The sequence below is a fragment of the Phoca vitulina genome, unplaced genomic scaffold (genome assembly GCF_004348235.1).
Source record: "Phoca vitulina isolate PV1807 unplaced genomic scaffold, GSC_HSeal_1.0 scaffold26, whole genome shotgun sequence".
Classification (NCBI taxonomy): Eukaryota; Metazoa; Chordata; class Mammalia; order Carnivora; family Phocidae; genus Phoca; species Phoca vitulina.
The window spans coordinates 19,176,505-19,204,361 of record NW_022589729.1 but is presented as its reverse complement, the minus strand read 5'-3'; the positions used below and the strand labels follow the sequence as shown (position 1 = coordinate 19,204,361).

Sequence of the window (27,857 nt, the reverse complement as noted above, 5' to 3'; positions counted from 1 at the left end):
GCAGGCCCAGGCTAAAGGTGTTACCACCAGCTACGTTCTCCAAAGTCGTCCTGGTAAGAGAGGAAGTGAAGCGAACTGTCCCGCTGAACTTGACACGAGGAGAAGAGAGAACGTGCCTCCAGGACGGATGCATTTAGCTGTGAAGGGCGGCTGGAGCCGGTGGGAGGTGTCTCCGGGGGGAGAGGCTTCTGTGCAGGAACCCTCTATGGTGGTGGGGCGGGCTGGCAACCGCCCGGGTTCCACTGCGGCTTCTTCTGGAAGACTCGGGCACAAACACAGCAACTGTCTGGGGTGTGCTGCCCCCTCCTGGCCGAACGGGTGGGGCAGTCGGAGCACCTGCTGTTGCAGCAAAAAGCGAGGCCGCCATGCTAGCAGGGTCCTGTAACTCAAAAAAACCACCCCTCACACCCCGTGCGAGAGCTCGGCAGGCTGCCTGCTGACCTTCCACGGTGGCGGTGACGGCCGGTGGTGGCCCTCGGCTGCGAGGGGCCGATGCTGGTGCCCGCCAGGCAATGCCGAGCAAGCGGATCCCAACAGTGGGGTGAGCCCAGATAGAAAATGCAGATGCGCCATCGTCAGATTCTCTCACAGCGGAACAGAGAGTAGTCCCGCTCGTGCACGAGCTCCCAATGCGGCAAGTCCATGCTGAAGAGAAGCTGGGGAAAAGGGCGTGAATCCGGGAAAGGCTCTGAAAAATAAACTGCTCTCACCCTACCTGCCCCTCCCACCCTCCTGCCCCAGCCTCTGGTAGCGGTAATGTCAAGCACCCAGAGATCCGGAGCAGTGTCCGGGGGAGGACGGTGCTCCAGCATCCTTCTGACCCCAGGAGGGAAGGGAAACAAAGCCAAAGGGAGGTAAGCTTCAAACGTTAATGTGATCTTTATTCTACAGCACGTGTGGTATCTGCAACCCCACAAGGATACAGAACACTCTATAAAACCAAACCCAACCACCCAAAACGACACTAGATGAAGATTTAACCCATAGGTATGACTCTTAAAAACACAACACAGTCTTGTTTGCCGTATTATGGGAAGAGCACAGGAAGGGAGAGTGAACGACTGAGGTTTGTGCCAAGGTAACTTCCTCTTGTTATTGCACTTTTATTCTACACACTTAGTATGTTACACTTTTATTAACACTGTAATAGACATTAGTCCTTTAAAACAAACAAAATATTACATAAGGATAAAAGACAACATGCTGTCCAGACCGGTTTCCTTCTCAACCCTCTGAGTCGGGTGGCCAGGTATTCCCATGGTCTCCACGTGCATCTCGACAGGACTGGATGTTAACAAAGCAGATGAAGTTAAAAATAAAACCCTTTTAAGAACAGCAGTGTTCCTTGCAACCTCCAAAGGAGTTTGCGATGCAAGTTTCTGAAGGTTGCTCCCTCCTCACCCACTTAAATACAGCGCTAGCCCTAACCGTCCCCCCCTATATTTAGAAGGATAAACCCACTTTTTTCTTTTAAAGAAAAAGTGGGTTATTTGATCCAGCAAATCCAGAAGTCAAACTTTGAAAACTCAAAGAAAGCAACTACTCTTTTGGCGAAGGACTCTTCAAGGGCCCTTTATCCTGCTGCGAAGCAGTCTGGGCTTCGGAGACTCCCTGATTAGCCAGATGAACAGCGAGCCTACCTCCTCTCCAAAGCGAGGCCACAGGGGACCTCTGCCCCCTTAGTGCTACTATAATCACCGATCCCTCTTGGCTTCTCAGTGCTAAATAATAAGCCAAAAAAAAAATAAAGTGTCATTCAGTGCAGTTACTACTTTGGAGCCCTGCCGCCCCAAACCCCTTCTCCCGTCTGGAAACAACTTCCAAGCCATCTTTGGTAGCTCAGCAAAGATGCACCAAGATGCACCGGAGAGCTGACACGTACTGGGGGAGAGTTCTACCGGTCCCCCCGTTTCCATCTGTGGCAGTAATATGTCCTTTCCTTCACTGTTTCCTTGAATTTTAGTGTTAAAAATTAGGAGAAGCTGCTACATAGGCTCTGTCCCCTTGAAATTGATGGAGTCACAAGTGATTCTCTTTGGTCTGGGAAGAACCCGCACAGCCCTCCTTCCTAGAGAAGTGGAAGGCTTGCTCAATCAATGAGCCACTCTCTACAGAGGGTCAAGGAACTAGGGCCCACCCGTGGAAACCTCAGCCAGACAAGCATTCCCCAACTCATGCCAGACTGACCTCCCTGCCAGCTCCCTAGGCATAGGGTCAGCCGGTCCGGGGCCCCACGTTCCGCCATGTCTTGATTGCTCTGCAAGAAGGTCCCTCACTCAGTTCTGAAGTAACGCAAGTGACTGGACTTCAAGCGTGTTAAAAATGGCCAGGTGATCATTTTCAGGCTGGGGTAAGTTGCCCTAATGAAGTTGATTAGAAGGACAGAACACAGTAAGGGTAACCCGTCCCATCCTTCCTCTTCCCCCAGCCACAATCTCACCTCACCACTCGGGAGCACATACAACCAAAGCTAGGAGGTAAAATCTTTAGGACTTTGGTCTTGTTGAGCCCGCTACAGCCCAAGTGCCCCCAGACTTCTTTGAATACCTAGTGTCTTCCCAAGTAATATACAGTACAGTACATTTCATGGCATTCCATCACTTTAGTAATAATGGGTGCCAAGGAACAAAGAATGCCAAATTAGCTGACAATGTTATAAAACAAAAGCAAAGTATGTACGTGTTATATATATGTATTCCCACACTCAGCCCGCTGAGTGTTCAAATAACACCTCCAAATATCTCTACATGGACTTTGGCTGGCCTGGAGATCTTCAGGAATATCTTGCACCTTTTCTCAAAATACTTTTTTGTAATGAATTGTTAACACAACTACTGTCTTACTTAGCATTAGTCCCTCCCATCCTCCCTTCTCACTCAGGCAAAAAATGTGGGAATCTGCTAGGAAACTGGTGCCTGAGAGCAGATTAAGCTGCAGGGAGGGGACAAACTGAAAAGGGACACTGGGTAGAGGAAAACCTACCCCCCCCCCCCACCAGCCCCTGCATGAATGGGGGTAGGAACTAAGACTTTGGAAGAATGTTAGAAATGTGGCTTCCACAACGTAAGCACGGACTCCTGATTTGAGCTGGAGTAAAGGAAGAGTCTCTGGGAAAGGGAACTACAGAAGATCTTTCCTGAAATTTCGTACAGAACAGACTGATTTTTCGGCAGGTAGACACTATTCACCTCTCCTTTTTAAACTGGAAAACCTGGCTTCCTGGAAGCCCCATCATAGTCCCCAGGAGGACAAACAAGTTAATGCAGACAAGAATAGAGTGACTTGAAGAAGTAAAGCTACAAATGGCTGTTAACAATTCTAAGAGATCTACTGAACATTCCACCAGAACAAGGCTGGAGCTCATATAGAACCCAAAAACACTGGGTCGGTCACTTTATTGTTTGCAAGTAAAAAGTTTCTTAGCACTATACGGAGTTTCTAAAGGGCTCCAAGTGCTTGGAGGCTTACTACGCTCAAGTGTATCATCATCAGAGCCCAGCAGAGTCAAAGAGTGAAAACTGAACTTTAAGAGTTATATGAAAAATTTCTTGTAGATGCCATTTATACTCAATGTTTAAGAGATGGTCATTCTCTCAGAAACAACCCTACAAAATTCTAGCAGCAAATCTGCCCATTTCCTTACACACCTACTCAGGGACCTGCTTCACAGACTTGGGGGCCAGGCACAGGGGAGAGACCACAGTGCTTGGAAATTAGGCAGATGGACGGAGGCTACTCACCTCCACTGTCTATTCCTTCACCCACCTGGTGTTCTAAATCAAATGGACCATCTCGGTTGAGTGAGGCTTTAAGTCAAGATCTGAGATGCATCAACATGTAAATTGTCCCCCTCCAGAATTTCCCCACCTAGGCACACTTCCTGACACACGCTCCAAAAGCCCACCAGCACGCCTCCCAGCCGAAGGGGAGGGGAACCGTCCCAGACGCGCACACACAGATGTGAGAGGAACACACAGAGCTACAAAAAGCATTCTCTTTCATCTGGTGCTTTCCTTCTCAAGTTATATTCAAAATAAAGTAAAATGAAGGGACGAGTTGCAAAAGAAATCTCGGTTAAAAAGCTCATTGATGGAATTTAAAAACATCAGTGTGTTAGATTCAAACACAAAAATGGGAATTTTTGATTCTTCTAAGTTTTAGAAACAACCTGGTATCCTCCTAGTAGGTTTGCAGGGAAGCCCACGGCCTCCAGATCACTGCCCATGTCTCCGGTCTCACCAGTTACTCCGTACCGGTCAGTTTTACTCAGATACTCATCCCCAGATACCATGTTAACTAGAGTTTCCCCATCTTGAGACCAAAAACGGGGGGGAAAAAATCAAGACCAAAGGGAAGAAGAAGAGATTCTATCCTGGGGTTAGCAGTAACTCAAAATCCAATCACATATGTATATATATACATGTGTGTACACGTTTTTTTTTCTTTTTGTGGCCTCTTGGTGATGTAACCGTGACACCCACCCCCAGAAGTCAGTCCTCTAAATGTAAACACACTGGCACCAGAAGGAACAGACAGCTCTGTTTCCAGCCCCCTCACTGGGGCCTCTGGCCGCTGCAACCTGAGATCCGGGTGCGGGGAGCAGCAAGTCGCTGTTTTGCTCCTATGTTCTCACAATCCCGGAACTAAGTTCAAATTTCCTAAGGGTCCTGACGATGCGATAGAACCAAACTATTCCTAGCTAGAGCCAAAATTACGAAAATTATAGTTTTTAATACTATCGCCACTGCAGTGCCCCGCCTGTCTTAGCAACATACAGTGAACAGACAATTGGTACATTTGCCTCCTTTTCAGTTCTGAGGCTGGAACATTGCATTCTTCGGCGTTTACGTGTCCTAGACAATCTTTTGCTAATGGGATGGCTTGGGGCATCAGTGAGCTGCTGAACGTGACCCACAGCCAGCCAACTCTTCACTGTCCAGGAGGCATCGCTGCCTGGGAAGGTCTCAAGCTGCCCAGCAAGCATCAGTTCCCTCGGGAGCTCTCTGAATAAATGTCAAATTCTTCCCATGGCCAAAAGGTGAGGGGAAGGAAAGAAATAGAGAGTAAAGGAGAAAGGTCTTTGCTTTCAAGTAGAATCATCGAGTCCTCTGTTTGGCTGCTCAGAATTTGACTTGCATAGCCGGTCCATGATGCCCTGGAGCATGGGCTGGACGATGCCCAAGAGAGGTCTCTGAGAGGGGTCCCCGTCCCAGCAGGCCTCCATCAACTGCCAGCACTCCTCGTCAAACACAGGAAGACGCTCTGGTCGGGCCCCTGGAGAAAGGCACATGGAAACAAGGCCAGGGTCAGTGAGAGGGGGCCCGTGCCACGATGAGGCCCAACCAGCTTGCAGACTGATCGCCCAAGTGGGGCTCCGGAGTTCTGGCTTCAACTGCAAACACTGAGGTCAGAACCTAGTAGTAACGGTGACAACAAACTGGAATGCACTGGCATAGGAAGTTGAAGAATTGGAAATGTTCAAGAAAAAAGCCTTCTTGAAACAGTTCAGTACAGGGACGCCTGGGTGGCTCGGTCGGTTAAGCGTCAGCCTTCGGCTCAGGTCATGATCCCAGGGTCCTGGGATCGAGCCCCGCATCGGGCTCCCTGCTCAGCGGAGAGCCTGCTTCTCCCTCTGCCCCTCCCCCTGCTTGTGTTCCCTCTCTCTCCCCACCTCTCTCTCTGACAAATAAATAACTAAAATCTTAGGAAAAAAAAAGAAAGAAACAAACAGTTCAGTACAGTACTGCCTGAAAGCGAAGGCCTGACTTCAGTGTCTTTCCTGGATTCCGTGACGGTATGTGGTCCCGCTGCTCTCAGCGGTGGTGATGGTGGGGGTGGTGGGGAGTCAGGACAAGGTAGGGCTTGTGGCTCTTACCTCTCCGCACGTTGTTCCAGAGATGGTCTTTGCTGGCACACCTCTCAAATGCTTCAGGGAGCTTGACAGAGCCCGAGCAGATATACCAGAAGAGAATGCCAAAGGCGTAGACATCGACGGAATTATCGTACTTCCCTGGAGCGAGAAGGGGCGAGACAGTGAGCCAGGGACGGAGAGCAGCTGCATCCCCACTCACGGGGTCTGCAGAGGTCTCCACACCTTTTTTCCTAAAGCTTTTAACATCCATTGCCTCCCCTAAGAACCCCGGTTGGCAGGACCGTTGACAACGCCCATCTTATTACACCCCAAACCACAGCACGGGGAGGGCAGCGCTAGATACCAGGAGAGCTGAGGCTGGAGCCTGACAAAGGAGGAGGACAGGCCTTTGATTTTGATGGAACACTGCTCGCTTCGGCAGCACATAGACTAAAATTGGAATGATTTTGATGGAACAGCCAAAAAGACTCATCCTGAAAGGTCGGATTAGGGAAATAAGGCTGGGAAACAGGTGGGTGGGTAGATTGGAACCAGAAGGTAAAGATTTTTAAAAAGTCAGACAGAAAAGTCTCGATTCGATGGACAGCAGGAAGTCCCTTATGTTTTAGGGCAGCAGGTGACACAAAGAACGTATTTTGGAAAAGATTCTTCTGTCAGCAATAGGACTGCAGAGAAACAATACAGGGAAATGAAATACGAAGTCGCCAAAAGAAAACGAAAGCAGTGGCTACAGAACTTCTTTAAGAAGTAAATCCAGAGGAAGAGACACGCTGCGTGCGCGCTCGGCTGCGCTGTGGCTCCAGCCAGCCCCAATCCTTCGGTGCCCGACTCCGCGGAGGGCCGGGCGCAGCGCTGTGCGCGAGGCTAACGAGCGGAGGCCGCGCAGGGCGCCGATCCCAGCTCCTCCCCGCGCCGCCGAGGGGCCCGCCGTGACCTTCGCGTCCGCCTCGGCAACGCCGCAACCATGCCCCGTCCGTGAGGCTCGAGCCCTCGGGTCCTCGCCCGGCCCCTCTCCGCTGCTGGTCGCGGGTGTTCCGTTGATCACACGATCTCGCCCGCTCCCCGCCGGAGCTGCCCTGGCACCCGCCGCATCACCAGCAGCCTGCTCCCGGACACGAGCCCCACTGCTCTGCCCACTCGAACCCCTCCACCTCCCGCTGCTAAGCTAACCTTCCACGAACGTGTTTTCTGCCCGCGCCTGCGCACAAGCTCAAGTTCCTCACGGCCCCCACACCGAGCCTTCGCTCCTCCGCGCAGAGTTCAAGCTCAGAGCATCTCATCTCCAGCCTTGTCTGCTGTTACTCCCCACCTGGATTTCCTTCCTGTCGTGCTGATGCTGCAATTTTCCTATTTCCCTTTCCCCAGCCTCCAGAATGTTCTCTCCTTCGTGACACATGGTTAGATTCTAGAGCCAGAAAAACCTAGATTCCAATCCCAGCTCCATCATCTCTAGTGTTTTGGGGTGGCTTTCTGAAGTTCACCAATCTGGACTCGACTTTATCTGTGACGTGGGCATAAAAATCCATCACCACCACCACAGAAGGGCCGTGAGGATTAAATGGAACAAAATATATGAAAAAGCATACTCATGCTGCCCAGCTCAAAGAGCACACTTCCTACGGGTTCCCTTCCCACAGACCAATTTTTCCAGACCTGACTCAAGTTCCACCCAACATCTCACTTCTACACAAAACTGTCAAACATTTCAACCTTCATCACCTGTCTGAACACCGTCACGTTAGGTGGCACCCATTTTAGTGCCTTGTCACACACTGTCCTATACTGCTTCCTAATTATCCTACCTCTCTCAGTGCATCTCTGTCATCTGCAAGTTCCTTAATGATCAGGGCCAACTCCTGACATATAGAAACCATTCAATCAGTATTTACTGATCAACCAATTGGCTGATTACGGCAATTATGGCGCGAACAGCCGGAGAAACCTGCACAAGAAGACCTGGTGTCTCCCGTGTGCATTTTTCCTTCTCCCCTGCCCTGCCTTAGAGGTCTCCCTCCTCTGCTTCTCCCTTGCCTGCACCAGATCTGCCAGGAGTACTTATGGATACTACTTAGCCCAAGGGGTAGCCCTCAGGGTTTAAGTACGGAGCCCTGCTGAAGCCCACTCCCTGCCCCACGGCTTACCTGTGAAAAGTTCAGGAGCCATATGGATTGGCGTCCCCACAATGCTGCCTGACATCATGGCCTCTGGCTTGCAGAATCCTAAGTCAGTGATCTTGGCACGGTTCTGCTTGTCCAGCTGCCAACAAAGCAGGGCGAGAGTGAGCCTGCGTCGGATCCTGCACACAGCTCTCAGATGCACAGTCAAGCTCAGAAGCAGGCGTCTACCTTCAAGTAGCACTTAATTAAGCCTTCCTGTCTCCAGATTTGTTCCCACTCCTGTCTTCTCCCCAGACTGTCAGCAACCTGGATGGCAGGGGCTATCTTCTTTGCCTTTGTATCCCTCGCCCTTAGCATAGTGCCTGGCACATCACAGAAACTTAGTAAGTCTTGGAAGAATGAATAAAGCGAAAGACACCGAGGAAAGTATTTCAGTTCCTGATGATTCTCCTCGGACCTCCAGACCCCAGGGCAGAAAGTCACGAAGGAAGAAGGCTGAGGTCCTCTGGTCAGCTGAGGAGAGTTGCTTGAATTCCCTGCAGTTTCCTTTCCTAAAGGCCCAAGAGAATAAATCTGTGCCTCATTTGACTATTGATAAGCCTCTCAGGTTTCAGCCTATGATTTTAGGGCAATCTCTCCCTTCCCCCACACTGCTGTCATCTTTATATATATCATGTACGTGTTGCCAGAGACACCTTGATGATATCCAATACAGCTTCAAGAGGAGTAGGTCAGAAGATTCTTCAGAACTGAGATACCAGGACTGGTGGGTTCATGATCACCTTCCCTTTGACGGTGCATTTACCCATCTCAGCCCTTATCCAGAACCTCTGACCAAACTCTAAACAACAACCAGACCTGGAATCCTCAAAAACATCACAAAAGCAAAAAAGGGCAGAAGGACTATTCTAGATTAAAGGAGGACAGGAAAACATGACAACAAAGTACACTGTCTGATCCCTGGAGTGACCCTGGATCGATCAAACAAACGGACTGTGTCTGGGTAACTGGGAAATGTTAATATAAACTGTTTGTTTATTAACTAACAGTATTGTATTGACGTTAAATTTCTTTGGTGTGATAATAGCATTTTTATTACACAGAAAAATGTCCTTTATAGGAGATACGAGCTCAAGTATTTAGGAGTACTGTGCTATCTGTAACTTACTTTCCTACAGTTGAGTAAAAAAGTGTGTGTGTGTGTGTGTGAGAGAGAGAGAGAGAGAGAGAGAGACTGAGGAACAGAGAGAGATGAACCCCGGAGAAAGAGACCATGAATCAGATGAACGATATGTGGGTCTCCATCAGACCACTGTTGTGTACGTTTACATGTCCACAACAGTGTTGGGAGAAAAAACTTTAAGCAACAGAAGCCTGGTCTAGGAGGCAGCCTGACACTCCCCAAACCTTACATCCAAGATGCCATCAACCCATCTGCTGTCAACTCCAGTGCGTTCCCGGCAGGTGCGCCCCGCGATCCCACTCACATGTAGGAGGACCCTCCGACAGCCACTTAAGCCACAGAGACAGGGCGTTATCTCGGGGAAACAGCTCTACTTACCAGGACATTTTTTAGCTTGATATCACGGTGCACGAGTCCCTGGCTGTGCAGGAAGCGGATCCCTTCCACCACATCTAGTGCTATCTGCAGACGGGTCTCCAGCGTCAGCCCAGCCTTGGGGAGACAAAAGGGCTCACTCACACTAACAAGACAACTCCTCAGTCCAGCGTGCTTAAACCCACTAAGAGCTCCTTCTGCGGGGCGCTGCAAGGCAGCCGGTGCTGGGGCACACAGAGGACAAGGGCAGAGAAGCAGGCGGGAAGAAAGGAAGAGGAAAGCAGTTAGAAGGAAGCCGAGGGAGAGCAAGGAAGGACAAGCTGTGAGGCCCGATAACACTGCCTGGAGGCCGCATGCAGCGGCCGGATGACCCCACATGGCACTAGAGGGGGCGCAGGCCAACACCCGGAGGCGTGAGCTCATTTCCAAGCCCCGAACAGACTCCGGAACTGCCCTTGAGGCTCAAAGTAGTGCTAGGTCTCGGGGCGCCTGCCCGGCTCAGTCGGTAGAGCATGTGATTCTTGAGCTCGGGGTTGTGAGTTCGAGCCCCATGTTGGGCGTAGAGATTATTTTTTAAAAATTAAAAAATAAAAGTATTAAAAAAAAAAAAAAAGGATTTCTAGGTCTCTCGGGCAGAATGCCTTCCACTGCTTTGTAGGCCTGGTTAGCCCAGGTTTGGCTTTATGGATTCAAATATCAAAGTCACTCATCTTACTTTTACCATGCCTCCAGCTTAGGGCCTCTTGAATTCCAGAGAACATTACATCACTCATCCAGAAGCTCAGCGCACTTGTGGGAAAGCATCAGACAGTGCTGAGCCTAACTCCTCTGAAATGAAGAGGGTGAGCCAGCGGGAGAGTCATTTCCTCCATCCTACTGATTTCTCATGGCTCTTGCAATCATTTCTAAGGATTCCTGTCTTCTATCCAGAAGCTTCCATGTAATCTGTGAGAAGGGACCTACCCAGATACTCTGTGATTAGCTTCCCCCTGTCCCACCCAGCCCCCATGTAGGGACCAGACAAAGGAATGTCTCCACGTCCCTTGTGGTTGCTTTGGGTGAAGGAAACTCGACATCCAACTGAGGGTACTTCACCTTCACTCAAAATCTTTCAACAGCGGGGCGCCTGGGTGGTTCAGTTGTTAAGCGTTTGCCTTTGGCTCAGGTTGTGATCCCAGAGTCCTGGGATCGAGCCCCACGTCGGGCTCCCTGCTCGGCGGGAGGCCTGCTTCTCCCTCTCCCACTCCCCCTGCTTGTGTTCCTGCTCTCACTATCTCTCTCTCTGTCAAATAAATGAATAAAAATCTAAAAAAAAAAAAATTTCAACAGCATTTCATGGTGTACAACGGAATTTGAAGTCTATGGAAATTCTTAATTTTGGTGTTCTGTAATTTCTTCTCAAGATTTTTTTGCACATCATGCCCCTCTATTCCCAGACAGCCGCTCCAACATGACTAGTGTCCTTCAAATGCTCTGGGCATTATGCTATTCCTTCCTGCTGGTACGGCCTCTTCTTTCTACCTGCCCAAATTTTACCCATCAAGGTGGATTTATCACACTCAAACACCAAATCTTAATGAAATATTCACCGACAGGAAGTCTCTTAAAAGCTTCTGGCAATTACACCTTTTTTTTTTTTTTTTAAGTAAGCTCTATGCCCAACATGGGGCTTGAACTCAGGACCCCAAGATCAAGAGTCACATGCTCTACCGACTGAGTCAGTCATGTGCCCCTGGCAATTTCACTTTTTGATATCCCCTTATAGTGCTTAACACAGGGTCTTGTACAAAGTAGTCACTAATAAATATTTGTTGACTAAACAACAAACACTCGCTGTACCCATCAAGAGCAAAAAAAGAGGAAAAATAGCAAAGTTACAGGATGCTTTTCTGTTCTTCTGAGTTGTCTAGATTTTTACCACCACCACAAGAGGTAAAAGTGGTGAACTGGCAGTATTCTGGATATAAACTGGGCCAAAAAATCGATTCTGAGAAATGTTTAAGGTTTTTTGGAAATAAGGGTAATAAAGCTTGATTATTGCCAAAAAATGTCTTGTGAAAGCCAGCAGGTCTGGCTAAACAAGAACAGAAGGCCGGCCAGAGAGGAGCCCGCGGGTGTGGCTCCGGCCGCGCCCAGCCCCCTCTTCCTGCCTCACCTTCAGCCCAGTGTAGAGGTCCCGGTGCAGCCGCTCCATGATGAGCAGCACAGCAATGCTGGAGCCGCCGCCGTAGCTGTAGTCGATGACCGAGCCGTGCAGATCCACCAAGCGCTCGTGCTTCGGCAGAGACCTGGTGCGAACGAGAGAGGCCGGGGCTGCAACGCTCCGGCTCCAATCGCGACAGCGTGCTGCCACATAGGCAGGAGTCCCCTGAGACCACTCTTGTCCAGGGCCAGACGTCGTGGCCCTCAGTGCAGAGGGAGGGCCAAGAGAGTGGCCTCTCTAACAAGGAGTCGGAATTACGGAATCTAAAGACTGACAGGCCTTAAGGACTAAGAAGTCAAACGGAAGGCAGAGTCTGAGAAATCGGGATGGTAGGGAAAGGGAAGAGACCATGAAGGCCTGCAAGAGAGCACATTTCTGGGCCCAACACAGAAACACTGGCTACAACATCTGGGGACACAGGAAGGGAGAGACACGGCGTGCTGTAGCTCTTGGTACATGACCTTGGTACAAAAGCCAGGCTTCTGGCTTCTTCTCTGGATCTTCTCCCATAGAGATGAATGACAGGAGAACCTACCTCATGTAGTGGAACTCCAAAGCCAGGTCATTCCAGTGCTTCTCATCTGGAGGGACGACCGACTTGAGGGCACAAGGGAAGTGTCCTCCCCAATTGTCACACAGGTACACCACACCATACTGGCCCCGGCCTAGCTCCTGTCCCAGTTTAGGTTTACCTATCAAGTATGGACACAGAGATAAGGCAGGAGGAATGAGAACTTGCTGGGCAACCTCCCTAAGACTCTTAGACATGTGGGGCACCTGGCTGGCTTGGTCAGTGGAGCACGTGACTCTTGATCTCGGGGTTGTGGGTTCGAGCCCCACATTGGGTGTACAGATTACTTAAAAATAAAATCTTGAAGACTGCAGATGAAAAAATATATAAAATATCTTGTTAAAAAAAAAAAGATTCTTAGGGTGCCTGGGTGGCTCAGTCAGTTAAGCATCTTCCTTTGGCTCAGGTCATGATCTTGGGGTCCTGCGATCATGCCCGACGTCGCGCTCCCTGCTCAGCTGGGAGTCTGCTTCTCACTCTGCCCCCGTGCTCGTGCTCTCTTGCTCGCTCTCTCTCTCAAATAAATAAATAAAATCTTTTAAAAAAAAAAAAGATTCTTAGACGTGGACCTAGGAGTAGGAAGTCATAATTATGCTTGGGGAAGAAATTCTGATGCTACTGGAAACTAGGAGAAAGTAACCTAACTGGTCCGATTTAAATAAACTTCAGTCATGTTGTCTGAATTGTATAAATAGCAGGACCAGACTTTAGGAATTCAGAAACACATCAGGGGGTGCTGAGGCAGCTTTGCAAGGAAGCAGCTTTAGACACTGGGATTTTCCAAGGTAGAACATGAGAATGTCAGGTATCCAGAACCTTCTTCCCATTTCCTTGGGAAAAACAAGGACTCACGATGCAGCAAGACGTCCTGTAAAGAACGGCTTTCCAAAGAAAGGCGAGCCAGGCGTGGGGCATGATCTTTCCGAACCTTCAACCACAGATCTTCTGTTTTCTCCAACCGGCCTGAGTGGCCAGCTTCTAGCTGGGAGGGAAACAGAAAAAAGTCATGTGACTTATCAAGTCCCCAGCTTGGCTTCCTCACCTATTATATGGGGTAATAACAGCTACCTCCTAAGGGTAACTGTGAGAGTTACACAAGACGTCCATAACGTGACTGGTACACAGTGAGCTCTTGGTAAGTAATAACTGTTCCTCCTGGATGCATACCCACATCCCCATACCCCACACTCTACACACATGTACACATGACCTTGGCACATGACACATGTACACATCCACCCCAAGGGGACAAGCAGATGTCACATAACTGGATGCATACCCACATCCCCATACCCCACACTCTACACACATGTACACATGACCTTGACACATGACACATGTATACATCCACCCCAAGGGGACAAGCAGATGTCACATAACTGTGAACCAGTATGAGAGTTACAAAGTCATCCTTTTTCTGACTCATTCCTAAAATACTAAATAACTTAAATAAAATTCCTACCCCCCATTTTTTAAAGATTTTATTTATTTCTTTGACAGAGACACAGCGAGAGAGGGAACACTAGCAGGGGGAGTGGGAGAGGGAGAAGCAGGCTTCCTGAGGAGCAGGGAGCCCGATGCGGGGCTCAATCCCAGAACCCTGGGATCATGACCTGAGCTGAAGGCAGACGCTTAACGACTGAGCCACCCAGGCGCCCAGAATTCCTACCCCTTGATTTTCATTCCTCACTCAGTGAAATGGGGAGAAATTAACTGAGTTCCCTCCATGTTCCCTGGAGTTAGAAAAATCTCCACATGAAAAATGTACTGATGAAACTTCCCATAACATAATATTATCGTTTAATAGCTAGGAAGAAAATATACTGATAATTTTATAAAAATTATATGAAGAGCAGTGGGCAAAATATTCCCCAGCAGGTAGGTTCTTCTCTCTCTCCCCACACACCCACCTGCCGTAATGAGGCCGCAAAAGCTTCGTGAGAACTGTTGAGCCGGGTCCGGAACTGGCTACAGATGCTCTTGGCCAACTTGGAGGCACTGAGGCTCTCGATGGCTTCCTGGGCCACCTTCCTCTTCCATTCCAGCGTGATGGCAGGTGGGCTCACCCACGTGATGCGCTGGATGATCTGCAGGATGAGGTCAGTGAGAACACTCACGGGTGGGAGACAGGAGCCACCAGAAAGAACCAACACCCTTCCCCTCGGGCCTAGCCACTCGTTAGGAGCAGGCTATGAAGAATGGAGCCACGTGATGGCCAAGACTCCTCGCCAATTCCATCGACCTCAGAATCAGGGCTCAGACCAAGGGAAAGCATCAAGGAACACTAGGCCTAGTCTACGTGCTCACAAGCCCTCACTATGTACAGTTAGTGCCAGGGTGCCTGAGAATTCTCTTTCTGAACCTGGTATGGAAAAAGAGCCACATCAAATTCAGGAAAAGAAACCACACAAATGGCCTCTGGCAACAAAGCTTGGGTCTGAGAAAACATTCAAGCTGGGAAAAAGGAATATGAAGAAGCTGGTGAAGGAGAGTTTTATGGCTGCATAAAATTTCATTTAAATGCACTATTTTAAGCATTAAAGGGGCACTGTTCCTAATTATTTCAGAATAGGTGCAAATCAGAACTCTCCCGGGCAGACAAACCAGGACAAATGGCCACCCTACACCAACAGAATATCCTAGACATCAGTCGCTATTAGTGCTTAAGGTTCATCTGAGCCAACGAGGGGCGGAAAATGTTTCTCTACGGAAGCTCCACCTGTTTGATTTGCTCCCATAGCATCCTTGTAACCGAGGACCCTGAGTGAAACGTAACTTCAACGTGATAGGCGGCATTTAAGATCTGAAAGAGAACACACAAAAGAAAATCAAGATGCCCTGAGCAGAGTGGCCGATTAAAAAATGTGATAAATAATATTTACTTAAAGCACAGAGTCCTGTTTCAAGGTTCCCAAATATATCCTTCCATAAACGTGCAGGGTCTACATGGGTTGATCATTTATTTTGTGACTCTTTGGGCCCCTTTACTTCCATCTTCACCGCCCTGCATGTTGCCTTAACTGCGATTTTGCAGTTCACAAGCACCTCTGATGGGCAGGGGCCATGTGACGGGAAAACGAAATAAAATTCCAATCGGATGGGCAAAAAGGTGAAAGGGAAATTCTTGGCTAGCTTGAGGTCAGGCTTGCGGGTGGGCTCTGTTTCCTGTGTTATCTGTGACGTGGCGTCTAACCGGTCTTCGAGTACCTGTTTGAGATAATTACTGGTGATGTGAACAGAGACGTCCTGGGACTTCTCCAGGCTCTGCAGACAGCGTTCCAGGGTCCCGACGAAGCTCTCGCGCAGGTAATCCACTGAGCTGATCAGCTTGCTAGCCACTGCCTGATTGAGCCGGGAGATGATGAGCTCCTGGATCTGCCGGATGCAGCATTTGATTTCTCTGGTGCCCACTGCCTCTCCATTCTCGGGGACAATGACATCTGTGGAGGCAGAGAGAGAAGCCAGTTGGCTGTGAGGGGAAGGGGCAGGCACTCAGAATAAAGGCCTCTCCCCATCAAAGCCACGGAGCTGCCATGACGATGGCTATAAAACACACGGCTGGCTGGCGAACTCTGACCCTCGGCGTGATCCGGGGCCACGCGGTCCTCTACTAACTAGGGCATCTAAGGATCCTGAGAAGGAGCAACTGTGTCTAGAATGAGCCTATTGATTTTGTCCGCTTTTATGTCACTTTTATAGGACAGGTGGAATATTTATTGAGTGCAGACTATTTGAGAGGCACCATAATAAATATTTTATATATGTAATCGAATTTAATCCTCACGATAACTTTGTCAGGTGGGTATTACTGGTCATATTTTATAGGTCAGGAAACAACCTCAAGGAGAGGACAGAGGGGGCACTGGGAAGGGGACGGTACAGTTAGGAAGGACGACAGCTAGCATCTAAAACCCAAGCTTGTGGACTGCCTTGGATCTTCGTAATATTTCACACTGCAGAACTCCTGGAAAAATCCAAGAGTTGGGGATTTGATGTTAATCAATTACTAAATAAAAAGAAAACCTGAAATGTTGTGGCCAACCTGCTACTACCTCCCAGAATTAGAAATCCGTTCTGCAAGTCAGAGGACAGAACTTAAGAGAAGACAAATTACCTGCAAAAACTCCACTCCTAAAAAGGCACTCTGATGTCTACTGTGCGAATTTAAATTGGTGTCACCTCTTTAGAGGAAATCTCATAATATCTACCAAAAAATTTTTTTAACCAATCAAAATTTTATTTTATTTTATTTTATTTTTTTAAAGATTTTATTTATTTATTTGAGAGAGAGAGAATGAGAGAGAGCGAGCACATGAGAGGGGGGAGGGTCAGAGGGAGAAGCAGACTCCCTGCCGAGCAGGGAGCCCGATGCGGGACTCGATCCAGGGACTCCAGGATCATGACCTGAGCCGAAGGCAGTCGCTCAACCAACTGAGCCACCCAGGCGCCCAACCAATCAAAATTTTAAACTAACCAACCAACAAACAAAAATATCTACATACCCTTTGACCTAACTATTCTGCTTCTAGGAATTGTTTTTCTAGAAATATACCTTTACAAGCCCCAAAGATATGCATGTAAATGATAATGCAGTAGAGTTTGTAATAGCAAAAAAGAAAAAAGAAAGAATGAGCCTAAATGTCCATCAGTAGGGGTATAGTTGAATAAAATCAGGTACATCTATTAGAAGAAGACAAATCCATGTGTACGTTTATGGGAAGATCTCTAAGATGTGAGTTCAGTGAAAAAGCAAGGGGCAGAAGAACATATGGAGGAAAACTAGGTGGCTGGAGGACAGTATCTTTATATCTCTGAGTGAAGTACTATGCATGTAGGTATTATCTTTAAAAAAATGTATTTTCTGAAGTATGTATGTAATGCATTACCTCTATTTTATTATTTTTTTAAGATTTTATTTGAGAGAGCGAGAGCGCGCACGTGCGCATGAGTGGGGGGAGGGGCAGAGGGAGAGGGACCAGAGCCTGCCATGGGGCCTGATCCCAGGACCCTGAGATCACGACATGAGCCCAAGTCAGATGCTTAACCGCCTGAGCCACCCAGGTGCCCCACGTTACCTTTATTTTAAAACAAAAACCAATACCAGAAATCCAGCTCCTTAGGCTATGTGGTAGCTCTCTTCTAAATCTACTTACCATTGCCTCAAGGATCCCCAGAAAGAACTTAGAACACGGTTAGTCCTATCTAATACACAGCTAACTTGGAAAGTGGCTTCACAAATCCACCATGTAGTTAATAGAGCCAGATGTCTGATCTACTTGTTCCCAGTTCCCCCTGCGTCTGTTGAACTAACCACTGCATCCCAGGTACCAGACATGGTATCCCTGGCACATAATAAACAATCAAATATTTCACAGACTGCCCAACCTCCCTGCCCTGCCCCCTTTATCCTGTGCGCTATGATGCCGACACTGAGGCCCCAGCATCCCAAGTTAGTCAAAAGCCTTCTTAGGATCTCCACTGCAAGTCCTCCCCACACTGGGAATTCACCAGAGTTACCTTTGCTCATCTTTAGAAAGGCCTATAAGAAATAAGGCTTCCTGTGCTTGCTAAAGTGGAGTCCGTTTCCTCTGGGTAAGTGTGACACAGCCATATACCAAAATTCACATACTCATTCAAACTCCCACGAGGTAGTGTACACATCTCTGTGTGAACTGCTGTAGGAGATATGATGATAAACAAGACCCTGTTCTCCTCCCTCTCTCGGATTTTAGAAAACACTCAGAAGAACATAAACAACTGTAATAAAAGAAAATGAAATATGCCAGAAATTTCAGGTACGCATGAAATGCAGTGGGAGTTCAGATGGATGCGATCACTATTAGCTAAGAAAATTAAAGACACCTTCATGAAAGATGTTATTTAGAAGAGGCCTTGAAGGGTAGGTAGGATTTGGAAATTCACAAATAAAAGACTTTTGGGGTTTAGGGCAGGGCGGGAGTAAAGAAAAAGTAAAAGAAGAGATGGAGGACAGCAAGCAGCTGAGAGCAAGAGAAACTTAGCAGAAGGTGCCTAGTGGGAAACAGGACCGGGAAAGTTGGTCAGGGCTAGGCTTTGGAAGATCCTTACCACTAGGCTAACGAGTCTAAACTTAGTCTGTAGGAACACAGAGCCAATGCAGATGAACTGGATAAAGGACAGAAAGATGTCTGGGAGAACAATAGGTAGCTAGGAGCTATACGGAGAGCAGTAGCTCAGGTGGACTGAGGAAGAGGGAACAGAAAAGCAAAGGTAGATATGATATATGGAAAAAGACACATCAGAACTTGGCCGCTGACCGGATGTGGGGACAAGGGAGAGCAAAGAGCTGGAGACCATGCTGAGGTTCCAAAGCCGGTTACTAGGAAGATGGCGGCGGCAGTAACCGGGAAGAGATTCAGAGTCAGTAAAGCATGGAAATTCAGAGTATGCGCTCAGGAATCAGACTGCTAGTTTCAAACTCTTGCCTTTACTCTTCAGTAGCTGTGACCTTGAGCAAATTACTTAACCTGCCTAAGCCTCAGTTATCTCATCAGGAAGATGGCAATATGCAGAATCCATGGAGGGACTGAGAAAAAACTGATGCGAGGTCCCATATCAGAAATTCTGATTAATCGGTCTGGAGTGCTCTGGGGTGATTTCAAACATCTATTTTCAAAAAGCCCCCCAGGAAATTTGGATGTACAGCCATGATTGAGAACCTCAAGGTAACTTGCAAACCACATCACTGTTCTTAATGGGTGGTGGGGCTAATGTTCCTGCAGGGAGGTTTACAGAGTAGTCAGTATACAAAGTCAGCCACATCAAGACCTCAACCCCAAAAGACCTGACGAATCACTTTGGCCCAATCTTGTTAATAGCCACTCATGAAGAATGGACTTCCAGAAAAGTTGTAAACACAACTTTGGGAAATACTCCTGAGCTGGGTTTCAGGAGCAGCCTGGAAAGAAAATGAGACCAAAGCACACAAAAAAAGAACCAAAAAGGAAGCACAGGCCATGCTGAAGGTTAAAGCCAAAGTTAAAGCATGACTTAGTAATGCTCTTCAGGCAGCTCTTTTCCAGCTCCGTCAAGGTCAAGGGGATATAGATATAAACTGGAAATTTAAGAGCGCTATTAGGATGAACTTACCAGAAGCTGGACTACCAGTCCCGGGAAGGAATGACAGTGGAATCTTCCAGGAAAGCCTCTGAGAAGAGAGGCCACTCTGGCTAAGTGATTTAAGGTGGGCTCCTACTCATGACAGTTGGGTAGACGAGATGTTCCTGAGCTGCCTTTGGCCTTCTGAATTCATGGGACTCAGTTTCCAGCTAGGAAAGGGTTAAAGAATCCTGTGGTCCCAGCAGCCCACACCAAGCTCTCTAGACTTACCTTTAAATTCCATGTTGGCAGCATCATCCAGAAGTTCCTCCTTCATGGTGTTAAGCGTCTCAACAATCATGTCCTTCATTTCCTCCTGCTTTCGGTTAGCAATATTCATCAGTGATTCGTACAACTCATTTTCCTTTTTTCGAGTATATTCCAGACGTTTGGGAGTGATCTGTAGGTCCCGCTGCATGTCAAAGGCCTGGTTAATAAAGATGTCGAGGCAGAGACAGTGCACCCGGTTCAGGGCCTTGGCTGCGTCCACCAGGCGAGTCTGTAGCACCTGCTGGGAAAATGTGCTCAGGTGCCTCAGTTTCTCACTTTGCTCCACCAACATGCTCTGAGCTTTAGTGTCTTGGCCAGGGGCCCCACAGTTGCAGTGACTGCTGCTCAGGTAGCCCAGGCCCATCAGCTGATGATGGAGGGCTGATCTTTCACTCTCTATTCTTCTGGTACACGAGGCAATGATCTCCGAGCCCAGCTGCGGCACTTTGAAAAAGAATACGGGAAAGGAGAAATACTTCCGGATTTCCTGAAGCTCCTGCTCGTCCCTCTCAGACAGTTCGTCTTTGTGGAGTGCATAGGTTATCACAGGCAAGAAATCGTTCACCAAGTCACCCAGAACATCCACTGCAGGCCGGAGGCCTTGGCACGGTGCTACCACAATGTCCACGTCCTGGAAGGGGAAGGGGGGTCATATCAGCACTTCGGGGTCAGAACCAATCCTTGCTTCCCCAAAGTCCCACAATGAGACCAAAATCCAGATCTGTGACGGGACAGTGGGACTTTGGTACGCCCCAATGACTTGCCCACCTCCTTCCCTGAGTTCCCAACACTCCCTGCCACAGCCTAAGAGACAGGCACTCATCTAGAGAGAGTGAGAAAACAGTCTGCAGAAAGGCTGGCAGATAAAAAGACTTTAGTTCCTGGCTTCCTTCGCTGTTTGGAAACCCACTGATGCCCTCCGATGGAGTAAAACAAATAATGGAAGGAGAAAGAATTGATGTGGACATGATCAGATCGGGATTGAGCCTGCCTGGAACATTCCTCCCACTCTCCTCTTTGCTCATCTTCCCAGCCCCACCTTTCTAAGGTGGCTAACTCCCAAGCAGCCTTCCAATCTCCCTGTGTATTCTTGTCATGCTCTTAGTGAGTCCTTCCTAGTACACAATCCCAAGCACTCTCTACTTCTCCTTTCCTTAATGTTCAACACATTTAAAATTTATTTATTTCGAACCCATTTTTCGGGGTACCTGGCTGGCTCAGTTGGTTGAGATTCTGCCTTTGGCTCAGGTCATGATCCCAGGGTCCTAGGATCGAGTCCTGCATCAGGCTCCTTGCTCAGCAGGGAGCCTGCTCCTCTCTCTGCTTCTTCCCCTGCTTGTGCTGCGCCCCCCACCACAAATAAATAAATAAAATCCTTTAAATAAATAAATAATAAATAAATAAATAAAATCCATGTTTCCCCAACAGCCTGTCAACCCTTTGAGGGCAGGGACCATGTCTACCTTGTTAACTATGGAAACTCCAGGGCCTAACACATAGCCCTCACTATTGTTGAATCAATCAAGCAGCAAACTAAAAGCCAGGTTTGCCAAACATTACTGTCCTTTTCTAAAAGTTTGCAGGTATCCCAAAGTCTTAGCCACCAAAGTCCTGGTAATACCTTTATTCTCATGATCATGTGGTATGACAGAGACTAAGGTTTGCCTATCGGATATTTAGCCTCTGCATTACTGAGAAGGCAATAGCCTTTACAGACAAGGCTGCCCGATAAGTGCACTGGGCTTTCAGAAAGGTTCTTTAGAGGGGGTTCGATTCTACTAGGAAGTATGCTCTTTGGCCTCATCCTTTTTGCCTTTTGAACAAGAAGGTCATCCTACAGCCCTAAGACAAACCTGAGGGTAGAAGCCAGCACTGAGGATGATGAAGCAAAAAGAAATAGGGGGCCTGGGTCCCTGGTGACGGCAGAGCGGGCACACCAGTCTGGCTTCAGACTTCTTTCATTTGAGGGAAAAAAAATTAACTTCTATCTTGTTTAAGCAAGCGCATTTTTCTGATCGTCTGTTACATATGATTGAACCCAATCATAACTCATACACCCAAGATATTTTTTTTTTTTTAAGATTTTATTTATTTATTTGACAGAGAGACACACAGTGAGAGAGGGAACACAAGCAGGGGGAGTGGGAGAGGGAGAAGCAGGCTTCCCGTGGAGTAGGGAGCCGGATGCGGGGCTCGATCCCAGGACCCTGGGATCATGATCTGAGCCGAAGGCAGACGCTTAACGACTGAGCCACCCAGGCGCCCCCATACACCCAAGATCTGAAAGTGAGTTTCAAGAATGATCTTTGGTTTAGAAACAAACCTCCACAGGTCCTTTTCTAGCCAATAGTTTTTGCTTTGTGTTCTACTTCTTTCCTGAGGATCCTGAGGCACTTAGAGAACAGATGTTTTCATCCACGGCATAGGCTGCTCTTGTCTATCTTTGAAATTGTCTACTCTGCCTGGCATCCCAGACCTAAGGGTGGACAAGGAGACTCATACCTGTATCACCATCGTAAGCACACCAAGGGGATGTCTTCAGGGACCCGCAAACTCAAAATCAATCCTGCACAGAATTCTAGCACATTTTAGAGAGTTGTAAAAGAATTCAACACAAACCTGTTCAAGTTTGTGTCCTTAACATTTATCAGATGTTACAAATGTACTTTATTTGAAATGTAAAAAACATGCAATTGTTTGTTTTCTTTCAGGCTCATATTGTTTTCATTCCTTACCCTATTGAGTAGCAGTTATTTTTGATGAAAAAAAATTTTAAATAAAAACCTGGGACCTTTTCCTTTTTGATCTCCTTGCCTAGATAAGTAAGAAAGGGCTGGGAAATGCCAGCCTATTGTTTCTTGTACTGTGTGTGTGTGTGTGTGTGTGTGAGAGAGAGAGAGAGAGAGAGAGAGATCTCCCATCCCCAGAAAAGCTTTACAAAGATCTCATCTTTCCTAATAAAGAATTAGTAAGTTTAATTCTCAGGTAGATCACATAACTGTTATTTGGCCACTCTGAACTCTCTAAAGCTAAAAGTGCTTTTAGCATCTCACCATTTCTAATTTGAGCAAACACTGAAAATCCAGCTACTTTCCATCCAAGCCTAGGCCAAGAAGAGATCTGCTATTTCATCTGTGCCTTGAATTGCATGAAATGTTTTCTGATTGGTAGACTAGTCGACACTCACCCCACTGTTCAAGACAAACCTCCTTCACTACCCTGAGTCACACTGCTGGAGTATGAATCACTTCGTGAGGCATATTCAGAAAGTAGGTAAGAACTTTTATGGCTTAGAGTAGAACACACAAATGCCTAAATACCAACATTATAATACATATAATAATTTAATAAAGACTAGGAGAGAATCCCAAGAAATGAAAAGTTATAGTAAGATAGAGAATTACAGGTGAACATGTTTTTAAAAATATTTATTTTAAAGTTGCAAACCTCTCTTAAATATATACATTTTGAAAGATATAAACCAACCAAACTTATTACAGGAATATCATGAGAAAAAAGCCTAAATATGCAAAACCAAAGTAAGAGTTCTTTGAAAATCGTCAGGAATAATTTTGTTTGCTTGTTTATTTATGATGGATTTTCTTAAAATTCTAAAATAAATTCACAGGGTTTCCTCAAAGAACCATTTTGTGTGTGCAAGAAAACCAAAAGCTGCGGGGTCCACTTGCAGAACGAATATCCTTCCTAGGAGACTGCTGACTTCATTTGCTCACAGGTGCAGATTCATTTTTTAAAGGCTTCAGGGCTTTCTAATGGTAGATACCACCTGATATACTGGCAAATAGAAAGAAGTTGTCCACTCCTAAATATATCTTGTACTAAACAAAAATGGATAGACAACAAGTACGACGCTCTCTCTCCTCCATTCCCCAGTTAGTTAGCGTGTGCAGGTGGTCTCCCCGCGCCGATGACCGTGCGTGCGGGAGACAGGCAGAAAGAGCTGCCTGCCTGACATCCTGGCGGTGGTACAAACCAGGCTGGAATGTGCTGTGTGATTCTGTGACACTTACAGTGAAGGGATGACTCATCTCTGACAGTTATAAACAAAAAGGGAAGCCAGCACTGTCTCCCAGAGACAGGGAGTGAAAAAAGTCATCAGTAATATAGAGAGGAGGAGCCAGACCCACTGTGGGCCCTATTCTGGCCCCCTGAGAGGGAAGTCTGACCTCGGACGATCTCGTGGAAGGCTATCTGCCTTCCTAGGACCTAGAATGGCGCTTGGCACTTTGTGAGCATCCAACAAATACATGTGGATTGAACGGATGAATAAATGAGGCCTTCACTACCTGCTCAAAACCATTTTCAATAATCATATGTAAAATTTCCTATCTTTCAACCCATATCCCATACATTTAGCTCTGATTTCTGTTTGCCTCTACTCCAAGAATAAAGCAGTGAGTAAGCATTTTGCTCCTAACTCAATCAGAGAAAAAGAATCTCAGGGAATAATGAGAGTACCCCCAAAATTCCCACTGGGAGTCACAGTGAATTCCTAAAGAGATTTCTCTTGTAGAATGCATTCTGCACAAATCTACAAAATCGATAGAAGTTGGTGTGCTAACCATCAATTTTCTCGGCAAGATCAAGAGAATGAACAGAAAGGAGAGTGTCACTCTGCAAACACCAGAACTGACCTCTTAGGTTTTGTCTTTGGTGTAAAATGATATTGTGTTAAATGCCAAGAAATGGCTCAATCACTGAAGAAGCCTGACCATTTCCTAAGAACACTGGCTCTTATAGCTCATGGCCCATCCCTGAAACTCAGTTCTGGCCAAGAATGAGTATATTAACTGATGGTTCAAGCAGAAGACAGCCATGCTCTCAGGTAGGTCACAAAGGTCTTCACTTTCTCTACAGTTCTGAAGCCTCAGGTTCACATCACACCGAAAAGAAGTACACAACTACATAACATAGCTCTGCCCAAGCTCAGCAACAAATCCGGTCTCGACCTCAATCCCTGTCCCCATATCTACCTACCTTTACGGTCCATTCTCCTCCCATGCCATTCTCATGGGGCTGTCCAGAGGTTTTTCCTATTTGTTTTTACACAGGTTGATTCTTCTTCATTTTTACATGATTCCCAGAAGGATCACTCTTAAACGTTAATTACATATTAAGGAAAATACCTCTCTGTTCTTCTTACATTGTAGAAAATACCTGGCTGAATACATACTGAATAGCCTCTATGCAATCTAACTTGCACCTATTCCAACATCCAGTACCCAGAGATCCAGACAAAAGCAGGAATCTGAAGCTTTATTCTCTTGTCCACTTACTAGATTCATCAAAGCAGAGAGACGAAGTAGTAGAATGGAGAAGAGAGAAGGCAGAAGGGAAAACTTTACCTTTTAACTTTATAACTTTAACTTTTGTCTTATTTAGCTTTTAATAACATCTTTCTCTTCTTCCATTACAAAAGAACCTTGAAAATGAATGATGAAGAACTTTGTGTCTAACTGGAGCAGAATAATGACGATAAGTAAGTTGGAACTAGAAGGACTTACACGTTTGACAAAAGGAAGGCGTTCCACCATGGTTGTCAGGGAAGGGATTGGTGACGGAGAGAGGGGGAAATTCTCAAGGACGCTGATTAATACATTCAAAGGGAGGAGGGAACTGGCTTACTCCGTGCCAGACACTGCGCTAAGTCCTCACACACACCCTCTCATTGAGGCCTCACACCAGTCCTAGAAGATATGGATCGCTACCCCCACCTTGCACAAGAGGGAACCAGCCCAGTCACATGGTCAGTGAACTGACAAAGCCAGGATGTAAATCCAGGTCCGCCTGACTACAAAGAGCACACTTTAACAGTTACTGAACGTCCACGGTGTCAGGAACTGTCTGGGCTGATGTTGGGCAAGTTCTGAAAGATGAATAAAGGATGGACAAGATAACTTTAGGGATCCTGACAATTCTAGTGTTCCAGGTTAAAAAGTATATCCTATGAAGGAAAGGCTCTGCCATGAAACAAACTTGCAGGACTGGTTGAGATACCATGAAAGAAGTCAAAAAGAGACCATTTTTAATAGCCCCAATAACAGAGTTTCTGCCTGGTGACAGTACTTTCAACCCCTGAGTCTCTGAATTGCCTATCCCCACCATCCTCGACTCCAGGTGAAACACACACAGATCTCTGACACAGTGAAAACAGGGAAGCCTCTGGGTGTAAGAAAGGGGTGGGGGGGCTGGGTGGCTCAGTCAGTTGAGTGTCTGTCTTTGGCTCGGTCATGATTCCAGGGTCCTGGGATCGACCCCGCATCGGGCTCCCTGCTCGGTGGGAAGCTTGCTTCTCCCTCTTCTCCTGCTTGTGCTCTCTCTCCCTCTCTCTCCGACAAATAAATAAAATCTTAAAAAAAAAAAAAAAAAAAAAGAGGTAGATGGGACTCTAGAAAAGAGACAAAAGAGGAAGATTAAGACTATAATCTTTGCCAGATTTTCTCCCCAAGAGCTATCCTTGGAAGGCCACAAATGAATCCCTGGTGGTGAACTGAGAAAACAGCCTCAGATTCAAGCTGTTCTTTTTACTTTTATTTTAGTGAGCATAGGGATTAAAAAAAAAAACTTGCCTCTAAACCACCCACATCCTCAATAGGTAAATTAACCTGCACTAGGTATTTGCAGGTTTCTTGGCCAAGAGCAACACATGCAGATACGCAGGATGCTTACGTTCCACGACACCTGTTAGTGTGTCAGGGGAGAGGCAAGAGAGATGGTAAATATGAAGGGTACAGCCTCGCTGCCTAGAAAGAATTTATATTTTCACATTTGCCTGGACTTCTGATACCCTTTTTTAACATAACACTTGAGTTCCCCTTTCTCTTTGCCCCATAAAATCATGGTTTCTTTACTGTAATTTTATCTCCAGAGTGCCATTCTCCATCTTATACACGTTATCCCAACTTTGGGTCTTTTTCCTTAGAATGGCCATTTTTGACCCAGTTCCATATACTATCTCCCCCAACGGTTAGCTTTTTGCCCCGAGGACCTTCACCCAGCCTTCTTTCCGTTTTGTTGCGAAACAACTGTTATCTTTCAATCTAGAGACATTCAAGATAAGATATGGTATCTAAGGAAAGCTGAACAACACACAACAGATTTAGTTTTATAAGACACCATCATAAATGCCAAAAACTAGACAAAAATTGAGAGAAGCTAGTTTTCTAGCAACAAACAGTATTTAGTAAATTTGGGGGCTAAAATTTTGCATAAACTTTTGTTATTTTTAAGTAAAATCCTTTAATGATTTTGGGTTGTGAAAGTATTAACTGCTGAGAAATTAAAAACACCTAGGTCTGTATGACATTAAAAATAGATTACTTCCATCGCTAGCTATTGCCTGAGAATGACTACTCCAACTGGTTAGAGTTAAAAATAAAGTTTATTTGCAAGTCATCAGACCTTTCCTGGAAACATTATAGTCTACCTCAGTTCCCCGAAAGATACCCCATCAGACACCATCCTGAGCCAATGACCGGGTCTGTGTGCGGCAGTCTGGCCGTCAGGCGACACGTACGTTTGTCCAAAGGGTGGAGATAAACAGGCCGGCAGAAGAACCGAAAGCTCTGTCAGCGCCACCACGAGTGAGACACCGGCCAGGCTGCAGGAGTCCCACCTGGGACTGCGAGAGTTTAATCCTCTTGGCTCCTTGCTACTCCTTTTCTCATAGGTGTTCACAGGAAATACACACACACACACACACACACACACACACACACACACTGAGGCAACTCCAAAGCAGACGGCCGTGTTCCATGGGACTAGTGAGAGGACGTGGTGGTATGCGTGCCACACGGGGTGGGGGGTGGAGAAGGGGAGGCATGTGCGTGGAGACAGGCCTGGTGAAATGTGTTGCCAATGGGAAAATGACTATGTTTTAACAATAACAGAGGTTACGGAAACTAACAGCTTGATGTTGTTCCTCTGCTGTTGAATTATGAACTGAGAATCTCAGGGGACCCAGAGCTAAAAAGTTGGGAATACCAAGCACTGTGGGTCCATGTGGGTCAGCCTATTCTGGAACACACTGAAACTGGCTAATTTATGAGGACTTTAAAGCACCGTATTAGAAGAATGACCATTGTATAAGAGGGTAGGGGAAACTGCTT

General features: G+C 46.9%; 1 protein-coding gene across 2 annotated transcripts in view; it reads right to left on the bottom strand.

Annotated features, from left to right (window-relative positions):
• Positions 1 to 764: 764 nt before the first annotated feature.
• Positions 765 to 27,857, bottom strand: part of DSTYK (dual serine/threonine and tyrosine protein kinase) — a 61,330-nt gene continuing 34,237 nt past the window's right edge. For both annotated transcript variants that reach the window (XM_032422191.1, XM_032422190.1), the window contains exons 3-13: positions 19,690 to 20,359; positions 15,529 to 15,761; positions 15,041 to 15,124; positions 14,232 to 14,408; positions 13,174 to 13,303; positions 12,286 to 12,442; positions 11,703 to 11,835; positions 9,551 to 9,664; positions 8,014 to 8,128; positions 5,876 to 6,010; positions 765 to 5,274 (exon numbers count right to left, since the gene is read on the bottom strand). In XM_032422191.1, the coding sequence (XP_032278082.1) occupies positions 5,087 to 5,274; positions 5,876 to 6,010; positions 8,014 to 8,128; positions 9,551 to 9,664; positions 11,703 to 11,835; positions 12,286 to 12,442; positions 13,174 to 13,303; positions 14,232 to 14,408; positions 15,041 to 15,124; positions 15,529 to 15,761; positions 19,690 to 20,359 (2,136 nt within the window). In that variant the 3' untranslated portion in view covers positions 765 to 5,086. The remainder of the gene's footprint in view (positions 5,275 to 5,875; positions 6,011 to 8,013; positions 8,129 to 9,550; positions 9,665 to 11,702; positions 11,836 to 12,285; positions 12,443 to 13,173; positions 13,304 to 14,231; positions 14,409 to 15,040; positions 15,125 to 15,528; positions 15,762 to 19,689; positions 20,360 to 27,857) is intronic.